The sequence below is a fragment of the Oncorhynchus clarkii genome, chromosome 2, assembly GCF_045791955.1.
Source record: "Oncorhynchus clarkii lewisi isolate Uvic-CL-2024 chromosome 2, UVic_Ocla_1.0, whole genome shotgun sequence".
In the NCBI taxonomy this organism is placed as follows: Eukaryota; Metazoa; Chordata; class Actinopteri; order Salmoniformes; family Salmonidae; genus Oncorhynchus; species Oncorhynchus clarkii.
The window spans coordinates 74,009,676-74,027,598 of NC_092148.1; the positions used below are offsets into that span (position 1 = coordinate 74,009,676).

The 17,923-nt window shown below is 41.3% G+C and overlaps 1 protein-coding gene across 19 annotated transcripts in view; it reads left to right on the forward strand.

Moving 5' to 3' along the window:
• The window catches only part of LOC139373398 (casein kinase I-like), a 70,541-nt gene that overhangs the window by 11,660 nt on the left and 40,958 nt on the right, over positions 1-17,923 (forward strand). For all 19 annotated transcript variants that reach the window (XM_071113952.1, XM_071113885.1, XM_071113928.1 and 16 more), the window contains exons 3-4: positions 159-199; positions 2,231-2,300. In XM_071113952.1, the coding sequence (XP_070970053.1) occupies positions 159-199; positions 2,231-2,300 (111 nt within the window). The remainder of the gene's footprint in view (positions 1-158; positions 200-2,230; positions 2,301-17,923) is intronic.

The window sequence follows — 17,923 nt, forward strand, 5'->3', positions numbered from 1 at the left end:
TTATTTGTGAAGCATGTGTCTTCGAGACCTATGGGAGTTTAAATGGTTCCTTAAGACTCCTAAAATATTCCTTGGTAACTGCACTGGATGTGCCATCTCATCTGCTTGAAATAAGTTGTTTACCCAACCTTCTAATAACCCTTTCTTTTGTTATCCAGGTAAAAATCTCTACACCAATGAATATGTTGCAATAAAATTGGTAAGTATAGAGCCTTTGTTAGGGTTGGGCGGTATTCTGATTTTAATATTGTCCTTCTCTCACCACGGGATTTACGCTATTACTGGTTTAGTACACAAGGGGGCTCCAAAAACACAAGAAAGCCTATTGGGCATCTCTTACCAGAATGCTAACCAAATAAGCACAAGTAATAGCCAATTTCCACATAGGCTGCTAGCTAAATATGCTAAAGAGCGCAAACACAAATAAGTGAATTGCAAAGACAGGCAATCCAGCTCATAAAGTTATAGATGTGTAGGTAATAGCTACCAAATGTCTTTTTTGTGGAATTTGGACATTTGCAAGGCGATTTCAACGAGAGACATTGTGCAAATGAACAAAGTTTTTATGCATGCTTGTCTGAAGGAAGAACAATACTGCCTCTGGAGCAGCATGTCTACATGCTGTGTCTGAAGTCGGCAGAGTAATGGACCTGTCTCCCCTGCTCGGGGAGGAGCAGACGGGCCAAGAACGGACTGGAGAAAAAAAACACAAGGAAATCAAGATAACAGTGGCAGCTGTACAAATAACTTATCCAAAGGGCTTTGACTTTTCAAACATGGCAGAAAGCTAACACAATATGATGCCCCGTCACCTTATTAATAAAGTCACTTACTAAGATAACACGACCCCTGAGTTGAACTTGCTAACGCAGAGTTCTGTGCAGGAAATCTATATCAAACGCATAACAAATACCTTTCTGCATTTTGTAAGCATAGATCTAAAATACTACTTGTTGTAATTTCTGCTTGGCATCCAACTAATTTTGTGCTTCAGTTGCGCTTCTAAACTCTGAGAATTCACAAAATGGGCATTCTATTAGCAGACAGTGCTCTGACTGGTGTGTAGCTACTGTTCTCCAGTACTTTTCTCGTATTCTTCTTTGGTAAAATGCGAGATGAGATGATTTTAAATAAACAAAACATTAGGAAATGTAGCTGGCTACATTCTTTCTATGATAGGCCTTAACATTAGAAATATGATGGCCATGCATCGTTTTTGCAAGAAATACCTTGCATTTTCTTTGTAATCTCATTTACTTGTGGCTGCCATTTCAAATAGCGTTGCACTTCTGTAGTTATCTGATTAAAATAAAGCTGTTTTCTGCTGAATGAGTTGCACTAATGTATGTTCTGTGAAGGAAAACTGTAGTTGCATGATCCTGATCACTCTATTGAAGCAACAAAAAAAAAAGGACTTTCAATAAAAAACACGACCCCTGTCAGTACCTGCTCCCGCGTTCTCCCATTGTGCTATTGACAATCAAACGTGACTGGCTCAGCTGTTCTGGGGAGCTACTTAATTTTTTTATTTTATTTAACCGTTATTTAGCTAGGCAAGTCAGTTAAGAACAAATTCTTATTTTACAATTTTAATTATTTTTTAAAACATTTATTTGCTTTATCTTGGTCAGGTCGCAGTTGTAAATGAGAACTTACCTGGTGAAATAAAATGAATGTACTTTTTTTTTTTTTTTTTCGATGACTGCTTACCCCGGCCAAACCCTCCCCTAACCGGGACAACGCAGGGCCAATTTTGCGCTGCCCTATACTTAAGCTTCATAATGTGACTTGTGAAATGAAGAACGCAATCTGCTTCATCTCCTAATGCATTGCACAAGTTGACTGCAGGTATTTACTTAAAGAGACTGGGAGAAAAAAATACAAGTTTAAACCGTATGGAAAAACCATCCCGTTGCTATTTTCAAATACCCCGGTATACCACCCAAGCCTTATTTCTGATTATTTCCCTCATGAGATTATCCTCTTTCTAAAGTGAATTGACCCAATGAGCAGCTATCAAAATCATGACATAATATTTTATTTAAAAAATATTTATTTTAATAGTCAATTACATGCTAATTAATGAATTTCTGAACCTTAATTTGAAAGTAGTTTGTTTGAATGATAATTAATTTCATTAATTTTAATTTATTGTAGGTGTAATTCATATTGTGTAGTGAATGAAAAGCCCACCTTCAAATTAAGTTTCCTTTTTGTATTATTCTTCCAGGAACCAATCAAATCAAGGGCACCACAGCTGCATTTGGAGTACCGGTTTTACAAAACATTAGGCAGCACAGGTAAGACCTCCACTCTTCTATCCACCCTTCTATTTCCATCTTTACGAATATTGTTACAAATCAGCTTACCGTGTTGCTAGCCATTTAGCCTGCTAACATTAGCCCTACTAGCCTGCTAACGTTAGCCCTTACAGCCTTCTTGCGTTACATTAGCACTGCACGAGTCAGCCATTTGCTATCAACACCTAGCTTACAGCTACATTAAAGTAAGCCGACGCTTTGGAAATGCATAACGCCATCTAACCAGTTATCAAATAATGTTACAGGTATATGCAGTTCTTTTGGCTAGCCAGCAAAATGTAATTATTTTAGCCTGCTATCCAGCATACCCAGCTAACTTGTCTAGCTAGCCAACCACCACAGTCGACATAGCTCAGTAATAAGCCAGAGAACAACACCAACTAGTCTAGCACAGGCAGGAACCCACGGAACACAACAAAAAAGTAAATTGAGGCAAGACTTGACAGTTGCATTAGCTACCAAAGAAAAGCCAAGGAAAGAGGCCCTACAGAGGGAGATGCCATTTCACAGACCGAGGGAGAGACCGCTAATCCAATATAGTAAGGCAATAGTCCAAGACGGCATTGGGCATAGGGGAAGAGTCAACAACGACAATCGAAGGAAGACTCCAGGCAGATGGTAATGATCACAACAGCACAGTCAGTCAGCTACTGTAGCACACTAGTACTAAGCCCAAGGTTGAAAAACTCAGGTAGCCTACTTCACGGAGATCACGCGGCCCCCACATGTGGGGTATCTGATTGCTTGTTTAGATCGCACCTCTTCGTGATTGGTGGATTGTAGCTCACCAATGCCAACACACACTGAATGGCTAGTGGCTAACGTTAACCAGCTCGAGCAAGCTAACGCAGAGTAGATTTTCCATATGACATTGCGAAATATTGCATTGTTGTTAGTTTAAATAAAATCAAATGTATTTATATAGCCCTTCGTACATCAGCTGATATCCCAAACTGCTGTACAGAAACCCAGCCTAAAACCCCAAACAGCAAGCAATGCAGTTGTAGAAGCACGGTGGCTAGGAAAAACTCCCTAGAAAGGCCAAAACCTAGGAAGAAACCTAGCGAGGAACCAGGCTATGAGGGGTGGCCAGTCCGCTTCTGGCTGTGCCGGGTGGAGATTGTAACAGAACATGGCCAAGATGTTCAAATGTTCATAAATGACCAGCATGGTCAAATAATAATAATCACAGGCAGAAGAGTTGAAACTGGAGCAGCAGCACGGCCAGGTGGACTGGGGACAGTAAGGAGTCATCATGCCAGGGAGTCCTGAGGCAGGGTCCTAGGGCTCAGATCCTCAGAGAGAGAGAGAGAGAATTAGAGAGAGCATACTTAAATTCACACAGGACACCGGATAGGACAGGAGAAGTACTCCAGATATAACAAACAAACCCTAGCCCCCCGACACAAACTACTGCAGCATAAATACTGGAGGCTGAGACAGGATGGGTCAGGAGACACTGTGGCCCCGTCCGATGACACCCCCGGACAGGGCCAAACAGGAAGGATATAACCCCACCCACTTTGCCAAAGCACAGCCCCCACACCACTATAGGGATATCTTCAACCACCAACTTACCATCCTGAGACAAGGCCGAGTATAGCCCACAAAGATCTCCGCCACGGCACAACCCAAAGGGGGGCGCCAACCCACTCTAGTGACGCACCCCTCCTCGGGACGGCATGAAAGAGCACCAGTAAGCCAGTGACTCAGCCCCTGTAATAGGGTTAGATGCAGAGAATCCCAGTGGAAAGAGGGGAACCGGCCAGGCAGAGACAGCAAGGGCGGTTCGTTGCTCCAGAGCCTTTCCGTTCACCTTCACACTCCTGGGACAGACTACACTCAATCATATGACCTACTGAAGAGATGAGTCTTCAGTAAAGACTTAAAGCTTGAGACTGAGTTTGCGTCTCTCACATGGGTAGATAGACCATTCCATAAAAATTGAGCTCTATAGGAGAAAGCTCTGCCTCCAGCTGTTTGCTTAGAAATTCTAGGGACAATTAGGAGGCCTGCGTACCTGCAGGTATGTACGGCAGGACCAAATCAGAGAGATAGGTAGGATCAAGCCCATGTAATGCTTTTAGCAGTAAAACCTTGAAATCAGCCCTTGCCTTGACAGGAAGCCAGTGTAGGGAGGCTAGCACTGGAGTAATATGATCACATTTTTTGGTTCTAGTAAGGATTCTAGCAGCCGTATTTAGCACTAACTGAAATTTATTTAGTGCTTTATCCAGATAGTCGGAAAGTAGAGCATTGCAGTAGTCTAACCTAGAAGTAATAAAAGCATGGATACATTTTTCTGCATTTTTGGATAGAAAGTTTCGGATTTTTGCAAAGTTACGTAGATGGAAAAAAGCTGTCCTTGAAACAGTCTTGATATGTTCGTCAAAAGAGAGATCAGGGTCCAGAGTAACGCCGAGGTCCTTCAGTTTTATTTGAGATGACTGTACAACTATTAAGATTAATTGTCAGATTCAACAGAAGATCTCTTTGTTTCTCGGGACCTAGAACAAGCATCTCTGTTTTGTCCGAGTTTAAAAGTAGAAAGTTTGCTGCCATCCACTTCCTTATGTCTGAAACACAGGCTTCTAGCAAGGGCAATTTTGGGGCTTCACCATGTTTCATTGAAATGTACAGCTGTGTGTCATCCGCATAGCAGTGAAAGTTAACATTGTTTTCGAAGGACATCCCCAAGAGGTAAAATATATAGTGAAAACAATAGTGGTCCTAAAACGGATCCTTGAGGAACACCGAAATTTACAATTGATTTGTCAGAGGACAAACCATCCACAGAGACAAACTGATATCTTTCCGACAGATAAGATCTAAACCAGGCCAGAACTTGTCAGTGTAGACCAATTTGGGTTTCCAATCTCTCCAAAAGAATGTGGTGATCGATGGTATCAAAAGCAGCACTAAGGTCTAGGAGCACGAGGACAGATGCAAAGCCTCGGTCTGATGCCATTTAAAGGTCATTTACCACCTTAACAAGTGCACTCTCAGTGCTATGATGGGGTCTAAAACCAGACTGAAGCATTTCGTATACAATGTTTGTCTTCAGGAAGGCAGTGAGTTGCTGCGCAACAGCCTTTTCTAAAAAAATTTAGAGGAATGGAAGATTCGATATAGGCCGATGTTTTTAAAAATATTTTCTGGGTCAAGGTTTGGCTTTTTCAAGAGAGGCTTTATTACTGCCACTTTTAGTGAGTTAGGTACACATCCGGAGGATAGAGAGCCGTTTATTATGTTCAACATAGGAGGGCCAAGCACAGGAAGCAGCTCTTTCAGTAATTTAGTTGGAATGGGGTCCAGTATGCAGCTTGAAGGTTTAGAGGCCATGATTATTTTCATCATTGTGTCAAGAGATATAGTACTAAAACACTTGAGCGACTCTCTTGATCCTAGGTCCTGGCAGAGTTGTGCAGACTCAGGACAACTGAGCTTTGAAGGAATACGCAGATTTAAAGAAGAGTCCGTAATTTGCTTTCTAATAATCATGATCTTTTCCACAAATAAGTTCATGAATTTATTACTGCTGAAGTGAAAGGCATCCTCTCTTGGGGAATGCTGCTTTTTAGTTAGCTTTGCGACAGTATCAAAAATACATTTCGTATTGTTCTTATTTTCCTCAATTAAGTTGGAAAAATAGGATGATCGAGCAGCAGTAAGGGTTCTTCGATACTGCACGGTACTGTCTTTCCAAGCTAGTCGGAAGACTTCCAGTTTGGTGTGGCGCCAATTTCGTTCCAATTTTCTGGAAGCTTGCTTCAGAGCTCTGGTATTTTCTGTATACCAGGTGTCGTGGAAATTATGTATTACCAAATCATGAGAGAGCAAACCACACACAGGTCAGAGTTATCATAAAGTCCATCTTTAATTACCACCATGGCTTCACCATAGCCCTGTGACTCTCAGATCAATTCAGTGTCTATAAATTAATTCTCTGAGAGTACTTACAAAACAGTTCTTAGTATAATTTATAGCCAAGACACACCCATCTCAACTCACATGCCGATTAACAGATCTTAGGAAAATTACACAAAGGAAGATTTACTTGTAAAAGGAGTATCCCATAGCCAGACAGCATTAGGTATACATTTTCGTTCAGTTTGCCCTCTTAGACAAGGTTCTACTACTTCGACAAGGTACCAAAACATTACCTCATCCAATGGCATATATCAATTGTCAATTCTAGATACTCCCATCAAAAATACAACCCCTTCTGGACAAGATCACGGATTGGAGTGACTGGCACACAGACATTGTGGAGCCAACTAACTGGTTCCCCATTAATCACACCATCCCTTCACATGGTTTAGGAATAGTTACAGACACATTCACAGATAAATCAAATCAAATCAAATCAAATTGATTTGACAATAAGACAAACCTGATCTCTCCCCTCTCTGGGTCCCAAGTAACTTTTTCCCACATAAGCATACTTATGAACATTGATAAAACATCTTCTTTATCAATGTTACCTAAAGGATTCTGATTCTGCCACAACACAGGGAGCTAGTTTCTTATGATAAATGTTTTTAGGGGTGCAACTGCATCTAGGGTATTGCGCAAGGTTAAATTGAGTTCCTCGGTTAGGTGGTTAACTGATTTTTGTCCTCTGACGTCCTTGGGTAGACAGAGGGAGTCTGGAAGGGCATCAAGGAATCTTTGTGTTGTCTGTGAATTTATAGCACGACTTTTGATGCTCCTTGGTTGGGGTCTGAGCAGATTATTTGTTGCAATTGCAAACGTGATAAAATGGTAGTCCGATTATGAGGAAAAACATTAAGATCCACAACATTTATTCCATGGGACAAAACTAGGTCCAGAGTATGACTGTGACAGTGAGTAGGTCCAGAGACATGTTGGACAAAACCCACTGAGTCGATGATGGCTCCGAAAGCCTTTTGGAGTGGGTCTGTGGACTTTTCCATGTGAATATTAAAGTCACCAAAAATGTGAATATCTGCTATGACTACAAGGTCCGATAGGAATTCCGGGAACTCGATGAGGAATGCTGTATATGGCCCATGAGGCCTGTAAACAGTTGCTATAAAAAGTGATTGAGTAGGCTGCATAGATTTCATGGCTAGAAGCTCAAAAGACGAAAACGTCTTATTTTTATTTTATTTTTGTAAATTGAAATTTGCTATCGTAAATGTTAGCAACACCTCCGCCTTTGCGGGATGCACGGGGGATATGGTCACTAGTGTAACCAGAAGGTGAGGCCTCATTTAACACGGTAAATTCATCAGTTTTAAGCCATGTTTCAGTCAGGCTAATCACATCAAGATTATGATCAGTGATTATTGACTCTATTTGCCTTTTGAAGTAAGGGATCTAACATTAAGTAGCCCTATTTTGAGATGTGAGGTATCACGATCTCTTTCAATAATGACCGGAATGGAGGAGGTCTTTATCCTAGTGAGATTGCTGAGGCGAACACTGCCATGTTTAGTTTTACCCAACCTAGGTTGAGGCACAGACACGGTCTCAGTGGGGATAGCTGAGCTGACTACACTGACTGTGCTAGTGGCAGACTCCACTATGCTGGCTAACAGCCTGCTGCCTGGCCTGCACCCTATTTCATTGTGGAGCTCGAGGAGTTAGAGCCCTGTCTATGTTGGTAGATAAGATGAGAGCACCCCTCCAGCTAGGATGGAGTCCGTCACTCCTCAGCAGGTCAGGCTTGGTCCTGTTTGTGGGTGAGTCCCAGAAAGAGGGCCAATTACCTACAAATCTTTTGGGTGGGGAAGAAAACCGTTTTCAACCAGCGACTGAGTTGTGAGATTCTGCTGTAGAGCTCATCACTCCCCCTAACTGGGAGGGGGCCATCAACAATTACGCGATGCCGACACATCTTTCTAGCTGATTTACACGCAGAAGCTATGTTGCGCTTGGTGATCTCTGACTGTTTCATCCTAACATCGTTGGTGCCGACGTGGGTAACAATATCTCTATACTCTACACTCGCCAGTTTTAGCTTTAGCCAGCACCATTTTCAGATTAGCCTTAACGTCGGTAGCCCTGCCCCCTGGTAAACAGAGTATAATCGCTGGATGAATCGTTTTAAGTCTAATACTGCGGGTAATGGAGTCGCCAATGACTAGGGTTTTCAATTTGTCAGAGCTAATGGTGGGAAGCTTTGGCGTCTCAGACCCCGTAACGAGAGGAGTAGAGACCAGAGAAGGCTTGGCCTCTGACCGTTGCTTAATGCGGGGGAAAAAACGGTTGAAAGTTTCTGTCGGCTGAATAAGCGACACCGGTTGAGCATTCCTACACCATTCCCCTCCAGAAACCATGAGAAAGTTGTCTGGCTGCGGGGACAGTGCGAGGGGATTTATACTAACGTTACTATCTGTACTTACTGGTGGCACATACGCTGTTTCAGCCTTTCCTACACTGAAATTACCCTTGCCTAACGATTGCGTCTGAAGCTGGGCATGCAGCACTGCTATCCTCGCCGGAAGGCGATCGTTCTCCTGTATATTATGAGTACAGCGACTGCAATTAGAAGGCATCATGTTAATGTCCTGACGACCCACGTCCAGGATAAAGCGTCCGAAGTGAAAAAGTTAAAAGAAATAAAGTTGAGTGAGGGAAAAACCAAAAATATAAACAGTAATTAAAAAGTAAAAACCGTAAAGTTGTCAAGTAGCAAAGTAAGGTTGGCAACAAAACGCACAGCAACACGTAAACAAGTTTAGAAGGTATTCGGAAATAAGTGAAATATGTAAAAACCCCCCCAAACACAACTTTGTAGTCATAGTTGTAGTAACAATCTGGTTACCTAAATTACTAAGTATTTTACTACACTGTGTTAATTTGGTGTGTAAAAACTTATGATTCCTACCCTTTAATTGTCACACGAAAGAAGAATTACCAAGCTCTTCTGTTTTGGAAATTTCACCGGGCCTTAGTGTCTGACAGGTTGAAGGCACTCAATAGTAATCAATTGCACTGGGTGTGTGTTAGGGCTGCACAATTAATCAAATTCACATCGAAATCTCAATATTGACGTGCAATATCCATTTTGCAAGAATTTCATATTGCATTAAATAGTTTTGAAATGCCACAGTCGCATGTGTAACGTCCGATTTGAAAATGTACTTTTTTTTTCTCCTCTTGCAACTGCTTCCCACATAGAGCAAGCCTTGCCCCTCACTCAACCAGAAAAGTTCCCCCTCCTTGCTGTTAGATCCACTTTAAAGTAGAAGTAAAAAAAAATCATGTACAACCAAATCAAACGTTTTGATGTAAATTGAACGTTATCAATGGGTCCAGACACCTTTTTGTGTTTATACACATGTTTTTGAGGAATTTACCCCAAACAGGAAATCACTTCCTCATCCTTGTTGTGTAGTATGGAGGCCCTGAAAAAACATGAACAAAGGCTCCAAAAACACCCAAATACGTCCTTTTGGTAATAGTGATGCAGATCTTTAGATGTTGTACACATTAAATTGTCATTCCAAACTTTATCCGCAATGTTATATTCCATTTTCCTGTGACTTAAGCTATACTTCTTCGTCCGTTCTACAGGTAACTGCGAAAATAAATGAAACACTTGAGTAAATGAGGATATGTAGATTTTTTTTACTTTGTATCCCTCATTTACTCAAGGGTTTCCTTTATTTATATATTTAAAATCTATATATATGATATTTTAAATCGCAGTTAGATTTTTTGGGGCCAATATTGTGCAGCCCTAGTGTGTGTGAGTGCTGTCCTCTTTCAGGTTGCTCACACATACTACCTGAATCTCAGACATTATATTGCTCCACAATATTTAGGCTTTCAAGGCTTTGGTAATGTTTTGCAGGTGTAAAGTATTTTTGTGGTTCTCTGTTGTGGTTGGAACGGTTGCTTGGGAATGAGCTTGAGATCTTTCTCTCTCATACACACGTACATTAGTCTCTCCCTCACACAGACACCTCAGTCAATTTGCTACACACTTGTGTCGCTCAACTCGTCTTTGAGTCTCAGGCTCAGATGCAGAAAGTAGCACTGGTCCTGTGGTGTTGATGAGACACCTGCAGAACCTCTGCGGGAGGCGACACGTTGCCATGACGTCTCACTGAATACACTGCTGAGACTGCTTTCGCTTCCCTTTAACAGTAAGTGCTATTTTACAAACCACACAAAAAATGTTTTTATTAAAGTCTGATATATCATCAAATTTATTTATATAGCCCTTCGTACATCAGCTGATATCTCAAAGTGCTGTACAGAAACCCAGCCTAAAACCCCAAACAGCAAGCAATGCAGGTGTAGAAGCACGGTGGCTAGGAAAAACTCCATAGAAAGGCCAAAACCTAGGAAGAAACCTAGAGAGGAACCAGGCTATGTGGGGTGGCCAGTCCTCTTCTGGCTGTGCCGGGGAGAGATTATAACAGAACATGGCCAAGATGTTCAAATGTTCATAAATGACCAGCATGGTCGAATAATAATAAGGCAGAACAGTTGAAACTGGAGCAGCAGCACGGTCAGGTGGACTGGGGACAGCAAGGAGTCATCATGTCAGGTATTCCTGGGGCATGGTCCTAGGGCTCAGGTCCTCCGAGAGAGAGAAAGAAAGAGAGAAGGAGAGAATTAGAGAACGCACACTTAGATTCACACAGGACACCGAATAGGACAGGAGAAGTACTCCAGATATAACAAACTGACCCTAGCCCCCCGAGACACAAACTACTGCAGCATAAATACTAGAGGCTGAGACAGGAGGGGTCAGGAGACACTGTGGCCCCATCCGAGGACACCCCCGGACAGGGCCAAACATATAATTATATGGCTGTAGTTGTATGTGTTTTTAAAATATTTTTATAAGTCCGGTGATGGTGATCACCTTATTTTCAGAATATTATTCCAGTTCTATATAGGATGACTGCTTTCTGTTTGACCCCCCCCTCCCCCACCCTACCCCATTCGCTGAAAACAGAGGGCATGTTGACGTTTATTGTCATGAATCTTGCCCTGGAGGCAGAACTGCGCAATTTCCGCTAGATGGGCCAGCTGCAAAGTCTAAACTGGCTATATTGTACCAATTCATGGAAACAAAAATGTGTTTTTTTGCGCTTTAATCCAAGATTAGGGGTTAGGCATTCCGCTTAGCCGTGTGGTTAGTTTTAAAATCAGATTTGATGACTTTGGCTGTGCCAGCTAGTGGTCTGCAGACCTGCCTTCAGAACAGGATTCATGACTAAAAACAATAACCTGCTACAGGAAGTGCAGTCTGGTGTGACACAGCTTCCCGTGTTACCTTTGCATGCAAGCCATTGAAAGAAGCAGTGTTTACGCATAGTGTTACTGTAAGCACTGGGGGAAATCAGATTTAGATCTCGAATATACGGTCTTGCACAAGTGGGTTGAGGTAATTTCCTCTTGGGTAGTGTTGGCTAAGCAAGTGTCATCAATGAACTGATAAATTCATCAATGGGAACATCAGTCACATTTGTAATACAGAGTCAGCTAAGCAGTCAGGGAGAATTGAAAATTCCTAGGCGCAATATGCCAAAACTCTGGTATTGTTCATCCTATAACTTTTTCTCCATCTTTATAAATAGTGAGCCAACATGTTTTCGGCACTTTTATTTCCTTGACTGATTTTTCTCATCGCTTTCTGTTGTCCCTCTGCAGCAGGCATGGTGAACAATATGTTTGGAACATTGAATTGCAATACATTGAGAATCGAAATGCATATCGTATCGACACCTAAGTATTGTGATATCATGTTGTGAGGTCCTTGGAAATTGCCAGCCCTTGTTCGCACTGGGTTTTAATAGTCCCTACTACTGCCTACAATAGCATACACTTCAAACACAGTGCCTACATACAGATGACACTGCCTCTACTTTCTTTACTCAATGGTAAAGGTTTTGTATGTGAGCCTGTGAGAGTATTGTGTCGCTGTAAAAGCTAGTCTGCAACCCATTCTGCCACACTGTGATTTTTATTTTATTTTTTGCCACACACTCCATTGATTTTCCCCGCCGTATCCCACTGCATGTGAAGTGAAAGTTGCATAACATGTCACTTGTGACTCATCTCCCGGCTTTGATCAGTAGCTTCGCCCGAGAGATCCTCACAGCTCCAGTGGAAGTTTTCACGGCAGTGTTTTCCTCTCTGCTGTGCAGCATTATAAATCACAGATTTCCCCATCAAAGCCTAAATCACAGTAAAGCCTTTGCTTTTGAAAGCAATTTTGGAGTGAATAATACATGTTTGAGATATTGGTAGAAAGCTTGTGGCCTAAAAGTCCCACGGAGTGTTTTATAGGGCTGTGACGATACTAGTATTGCAATGTCAACAAAACAAAGGAGATGATCGTGGACTTCAGGAAACAGCAGGATAGGGAGCACCCCAAATCCACATTGATGGGACAGTAGTGGAGAAGGTGGAAAGTTTTAAGTTCCTCGGCGTACACATCAAGGACAAACTGAAATGGTCCACCCACACAGACAGCGTCGTGAAGAAGGCGCAACAGCGCCTCTTCATTCTCAGAAGGCTGAAGAAATTTGGCTTGTCACCAAAATCACTCACAAACTTTTACAAATGCACAATCAAGAGCATCCTGTCGGGCTGTATCACCGCCTGGTATGGCAACCGCTCCGCCCACAACCGTAAGGCTCTCCAGAGGATAGTGAGGTCTGCACAACGCATCACCGGGGACAAACTACCTGCCCTCCAGGACACCTACACCACCCGATGTCACAGGAAGGCCAAAAAGATCATCAAGGACAACAATCACCCGAGCCACTGCCTGTTCACCCCGCTATCATCCAGAAGGCGAGGTCAGTACAGGTGCATCAAAGCAGGGACCGAGAGACTGAAAAACAGCTTCTCTCAAGTAGAGGTCGACCGATTATGATTTTTCAACGCCGATACCAATTACTGTAGGACCAAAAAAAAGCCGATACCGATTAATCGGCTTATTTTTTTATTTAAAATAAACTTCTTTTTTTTTTGCCATGACAAATACAACTACTGAATGGACACTTATTTTTACTTAATATAAAACATCAATAAAATCAATTTAGCCTCAAGTAAATAATGAAACATGTTTTGGTTTAAATAATGCAAAAACAAAGTGTTGGAGAAGAAAGTAATATGTGCCATGTAAAAAAAGCTTAAGTTTAAGTTCCTTGCTCATGAGAACATATGAAAGCTGATGGTTCCTTTTAACATGAGAGTTCAATATTCCCAGGTAAGAAGTTGTAGGTAATCTAGTATTTATAGGACTCTTTCTCTCTACCATTTGTATTTCATATACCTTTGACTATTGGATGTTCTTATAGGCACATTAGTATTGCCAGTGTAACTTCCGTCTCTCTCCTCGCCCCTACCTAGGCTCGAAACAGGAACACATTGACAACAGCCACCCTCGACGCATCGTTATCCATCGCTCCACAAAAGCCACGGCCCTTGCAGAGCAAGGGGAACAACTACTTCAAGGTCTCAGAGCAAGTGACGTCAACGATTGAAATGCTATTAGCGTGCACCCCGCTAGCTAGCTAGCCATTTCACATTGGTTACGCCATCCTAATCTCGGGAGTTGATGGGCTTGAAGTCATAAACAGCTCAATGCTTGAAGCACAGCGAAGAGCTGCTGGCAAACGCAGTAAAGTGCTGTTTGAATGAATGCTTACGAGCCTGCTGCTGCCGACCATCGCTCAGTCGGACTGCTCTATCAAATCATAGACTTAATTATAACATAACACACAGAGCCTTTGGTCATTAATATGGTCGAATCCGGAAGCTATCATTTCGAAAACAAAACATTTGATTCTTTCAGTGAAATACGGAACGGTTCTGTATTTTATCTAACGGGTGGCATCGCTAAGTCTAAATATTGCTGTTACATTGTACAACCTTCAATGTTCTGTCATAATAATGTACAATTCTGGCAAATTAATTACGGTCTTTGTTAGGAATAAATGGACTTCACACAGTTCGCAACGAGCCAGGTGGCCCAAACTGCTGCATATACCCTGACTGCTTGCACGAGAAGGGACACAATTTCCCTAGTTATAACAGATTCATGTTAGCAGGCAATTTTAACTAAATATGCACGTTTAAAAATATATACTTGTGTATTGATTTTAAAGAAAGGCATTGATGTTTATGGTTAGGTACACATTAGTGCAACGACAGTGCTTTTTTTGCAAATGCGCTTGTTAAATCACCCGTTTGGCGAAGTAGGCTGTGATTCGATGAGAAATTAACAGGCACCGCATCGATTATATGCAACGCATTACACTCTAGATAACTACACGGTTGACGATATTACTAGTTTAACTAGTGATTATGTTAAAATTGATTTTTTTATATAATAAGTTTAATGCTAGCTAGCAACTTCCCTTGGCTTCTTGCTGCCCTCGCGTAACAGGTAGTCAGCCTGCCACGCAGTCTCCTCGTGGAGTGCAATGTAAGGCAAGTGGTTAGAGCGTTGGACTAGTAAACGGAAGGTTGCAAAAACTAATCCCAGAGCTGACAAGGTAAAAATGTCATTCTGCCCCTTAACAAGGCAGTTAACCCATCGTTCCTAGGCCGTCATTGAACATAAGAATGTGTTCTTAACTGACTTGCCTAGTTAAATTTTAAAAAATCGGTGTCCAAAAATACAGATTGTTATGAACTTGAAATCGGCCCTAATTAACCGGCCATTCCGATTAATCGGTCGACCTCTAATCTCAAGACCATCAGACTGTTAAACAGCCATCACTAACATTGAGTGGTTGCTGCCAACATACTGACTCAATTCTCTAGCCACTTTAATAATTAAAAATTGGTTGTAATAAATGTATCACTAGTCACTTTAAACAATGCCAATTTATAAAATGTTTAGATACACTACATTACTCTTCTCATATGCATATACTGTACTCTATACCATCTACTACATCATGCCAATGCCGGCCATCGCTCATCCATATATTTATATGTACATATTCATATTCACTCCTTTACACCTTTACACACGTGTGTGTGTGTATAAGGTAGTTGTGGTGAAATTGTTAGATATTACCTCACGGTTGGAACTAGAAGCACAAGCATTTCGCTACACTCACATTAACATCTGCTAACCATGTATATGTGACCAATAAAATTTGATTTGAGTTTTTTTATGGCAAAAGTAAAACACGAAGCAGACAACTCTTAGGTCTTTTAATCATATTATAATCATGTATGTATGTGTGTGTGTGTGTGTTTCATATATTCAACTTCTTAGATGCATTGATTTAAAACCAGAGACAACATCCTGGTGCTTTGTCACCCAGGAAAGGTAGAGGAGAAATGATAGAATCAAATGCTCACTGTGGTAAACACAAATTTATGTCGGTGTAATGAGGGGGGGGAAATTGTTAGTTATATATTGGGATTAGTGATGCACCGATATGACATTTTTGGCTGATACCGATATCCAATATTTTCCTTGCCCCCAAAAAATATTTAATTTTAGCGGCCTTTTAAGCGTTCTAGTACAGTTAAATCGTTAACACAAACATGGACGAAGCGGTCTAAGGCACTGCATCTCAGTGTTGGAGGAGTCACTACAATCCCTGGTTCAACTCCAGGCTGTATCACTTCCGGCCGTGATTGGGAGTCCCATAGGGCGGCGTACAATTGGCCCAGCGTTGTCCGGGTATGGCCGGGGTAGGCCGTCTTTGTAAAAAATGGTTGCTGGGGACGCCGATCCTTAAGATTAACTGACTTGCCTAGTTAAATAAAAGTTACACATACCACACTGACTAAAATGTTATTTTGTTGGCATTTACGTATGTCCCCATTACCAGTAAAACTTAAGAAACACCTATTTCTTTCACTTATTTGCTGTGCTGTTTCTTTGTTCAGTTTCCTTCTCAACCAGGATTTCTATGGAAAGCTGTTTAGGTCTTTGCGTGTCAAATAAGCTTGTTCACCAATCAGGACCTGCATATGACTGCAGTTCACGAAATCATTGAACACGTTCATACATTTTCTACGTAGTTATTACACATTTGTCACAACGATTCATGGATACGTATGCTATGATGCTGGTGAAGTTGTCTTACAGTGCTGGTCGTTAAAAAAAAAAAGCTAGCTAGCTCATGGATGCAAACTATCTGTTTCAGTAGCTGTAGCTAGTTAACTATATAGCTAGGTGTCATCTAAAATAACCCTAATTTTAAGACCGTTCTTATTTGATTAATGGTGGTCAGACCATCCTATGTGAAGCTAGCCACAATAAGGATTAGCCACAATAGTGGACTTTGCTGTTAGCCTTCAAAATAAAAGTTTGTAATTCTACTATTTGTATTAATTTGCATCACGTACTTTTATTTTTAAGGAAAACCGTAAATTCCACTATTGTGCCTAATCCGTATTATGGCTAGCTTCACAACACAACCTCACTAGCAAGATTAAGCAGGCTGGCTGCTTATAACGTTAGCTTTGGGCAACAGGATTAAGTAGCTGGCTAGCTATTTATTAAAATGATCTGAAGTTCAATTTCAATTGGCGAACAACAATACTTACAAGGATTCCTAAATCATTGCTAAGAGTAATGAAAATGACTGCAGTTTCTAGTGGTTGTTTTCAGGCTGGTTGTATTGGTGCTAGTTAGGTACCAAGCTAAAGCTAACTACCCCAGAAGTTGCGGTCGAACAAATGTGTTTACAATACCGCGTTGGTAATAAAGCAAATAGTGCACTTGGTAGTGTGTACCTGTACTCGACCAGTCGGCAAAAGCCAACATCACCCACGACAGAGAACGGTTGATTGTCAAGGGCAATGAATTCCATTATCTTGGCTATAAATGGACTTTGCCTTTGAGTTGTCTCGCTGAAATTCTTACTCTTTCAAATGACTGCTTGTCTTGTTGACGACTCGAGCCACATGGCAGACATTGTGGGTTTAGGAAGGCTGTGTTGTACTTATAGTGCAACATTTTACGTGGCGTCATTACGTCATATTATATAGGTTTATTTGACGTCGGTTTTGCACATCGGCATTAAACTAGACATCGGCCGATACCAATGTTGGCATTTTTAGCTAATATTGTGTGATTCTGTTATGTTCACCGCTATATCGTGCATCCCTAGTTGGGTTATTATTTTTCACGATATATCAGATCTTTTAAAATTTTGCGTTATCGTGTTGCCTCTAGTTTGCTGTACCTTCACCAAAACGCCAGTATTTCTCCTTCATAGCTTGTTCTCCATCTTTTTAAATGGTGCGCCAATTTGTTTTCAGCATTTTTCTTTTCGTGACTCTTGTCCCTATGCAGCAGACGTATGGTGAGCAATTGTTTACAACATCGAATCGCAATAAAATCAGTATCGAATCACAATACATACAATATATATTGCGATTTGACAATTCTGTATCGGCACCTAAGTATTGTGTTAATATTGTATTGGAAGGTCCCTGGCAATTCCCTGCCCTAGTGTTTAAATTTTTTTTTTATAGGTATGGCATAGGATATAATGTAGAGCTGCACGATATGGGCAAAAAATCAAATTCCAATTTCTTTACTGACTTGACTCGCAATATACACTGAACAAAAAATAAACACTATGTAAATTGTTGGTTTCATGAGCTGAAATAAAAGATCCTAGATA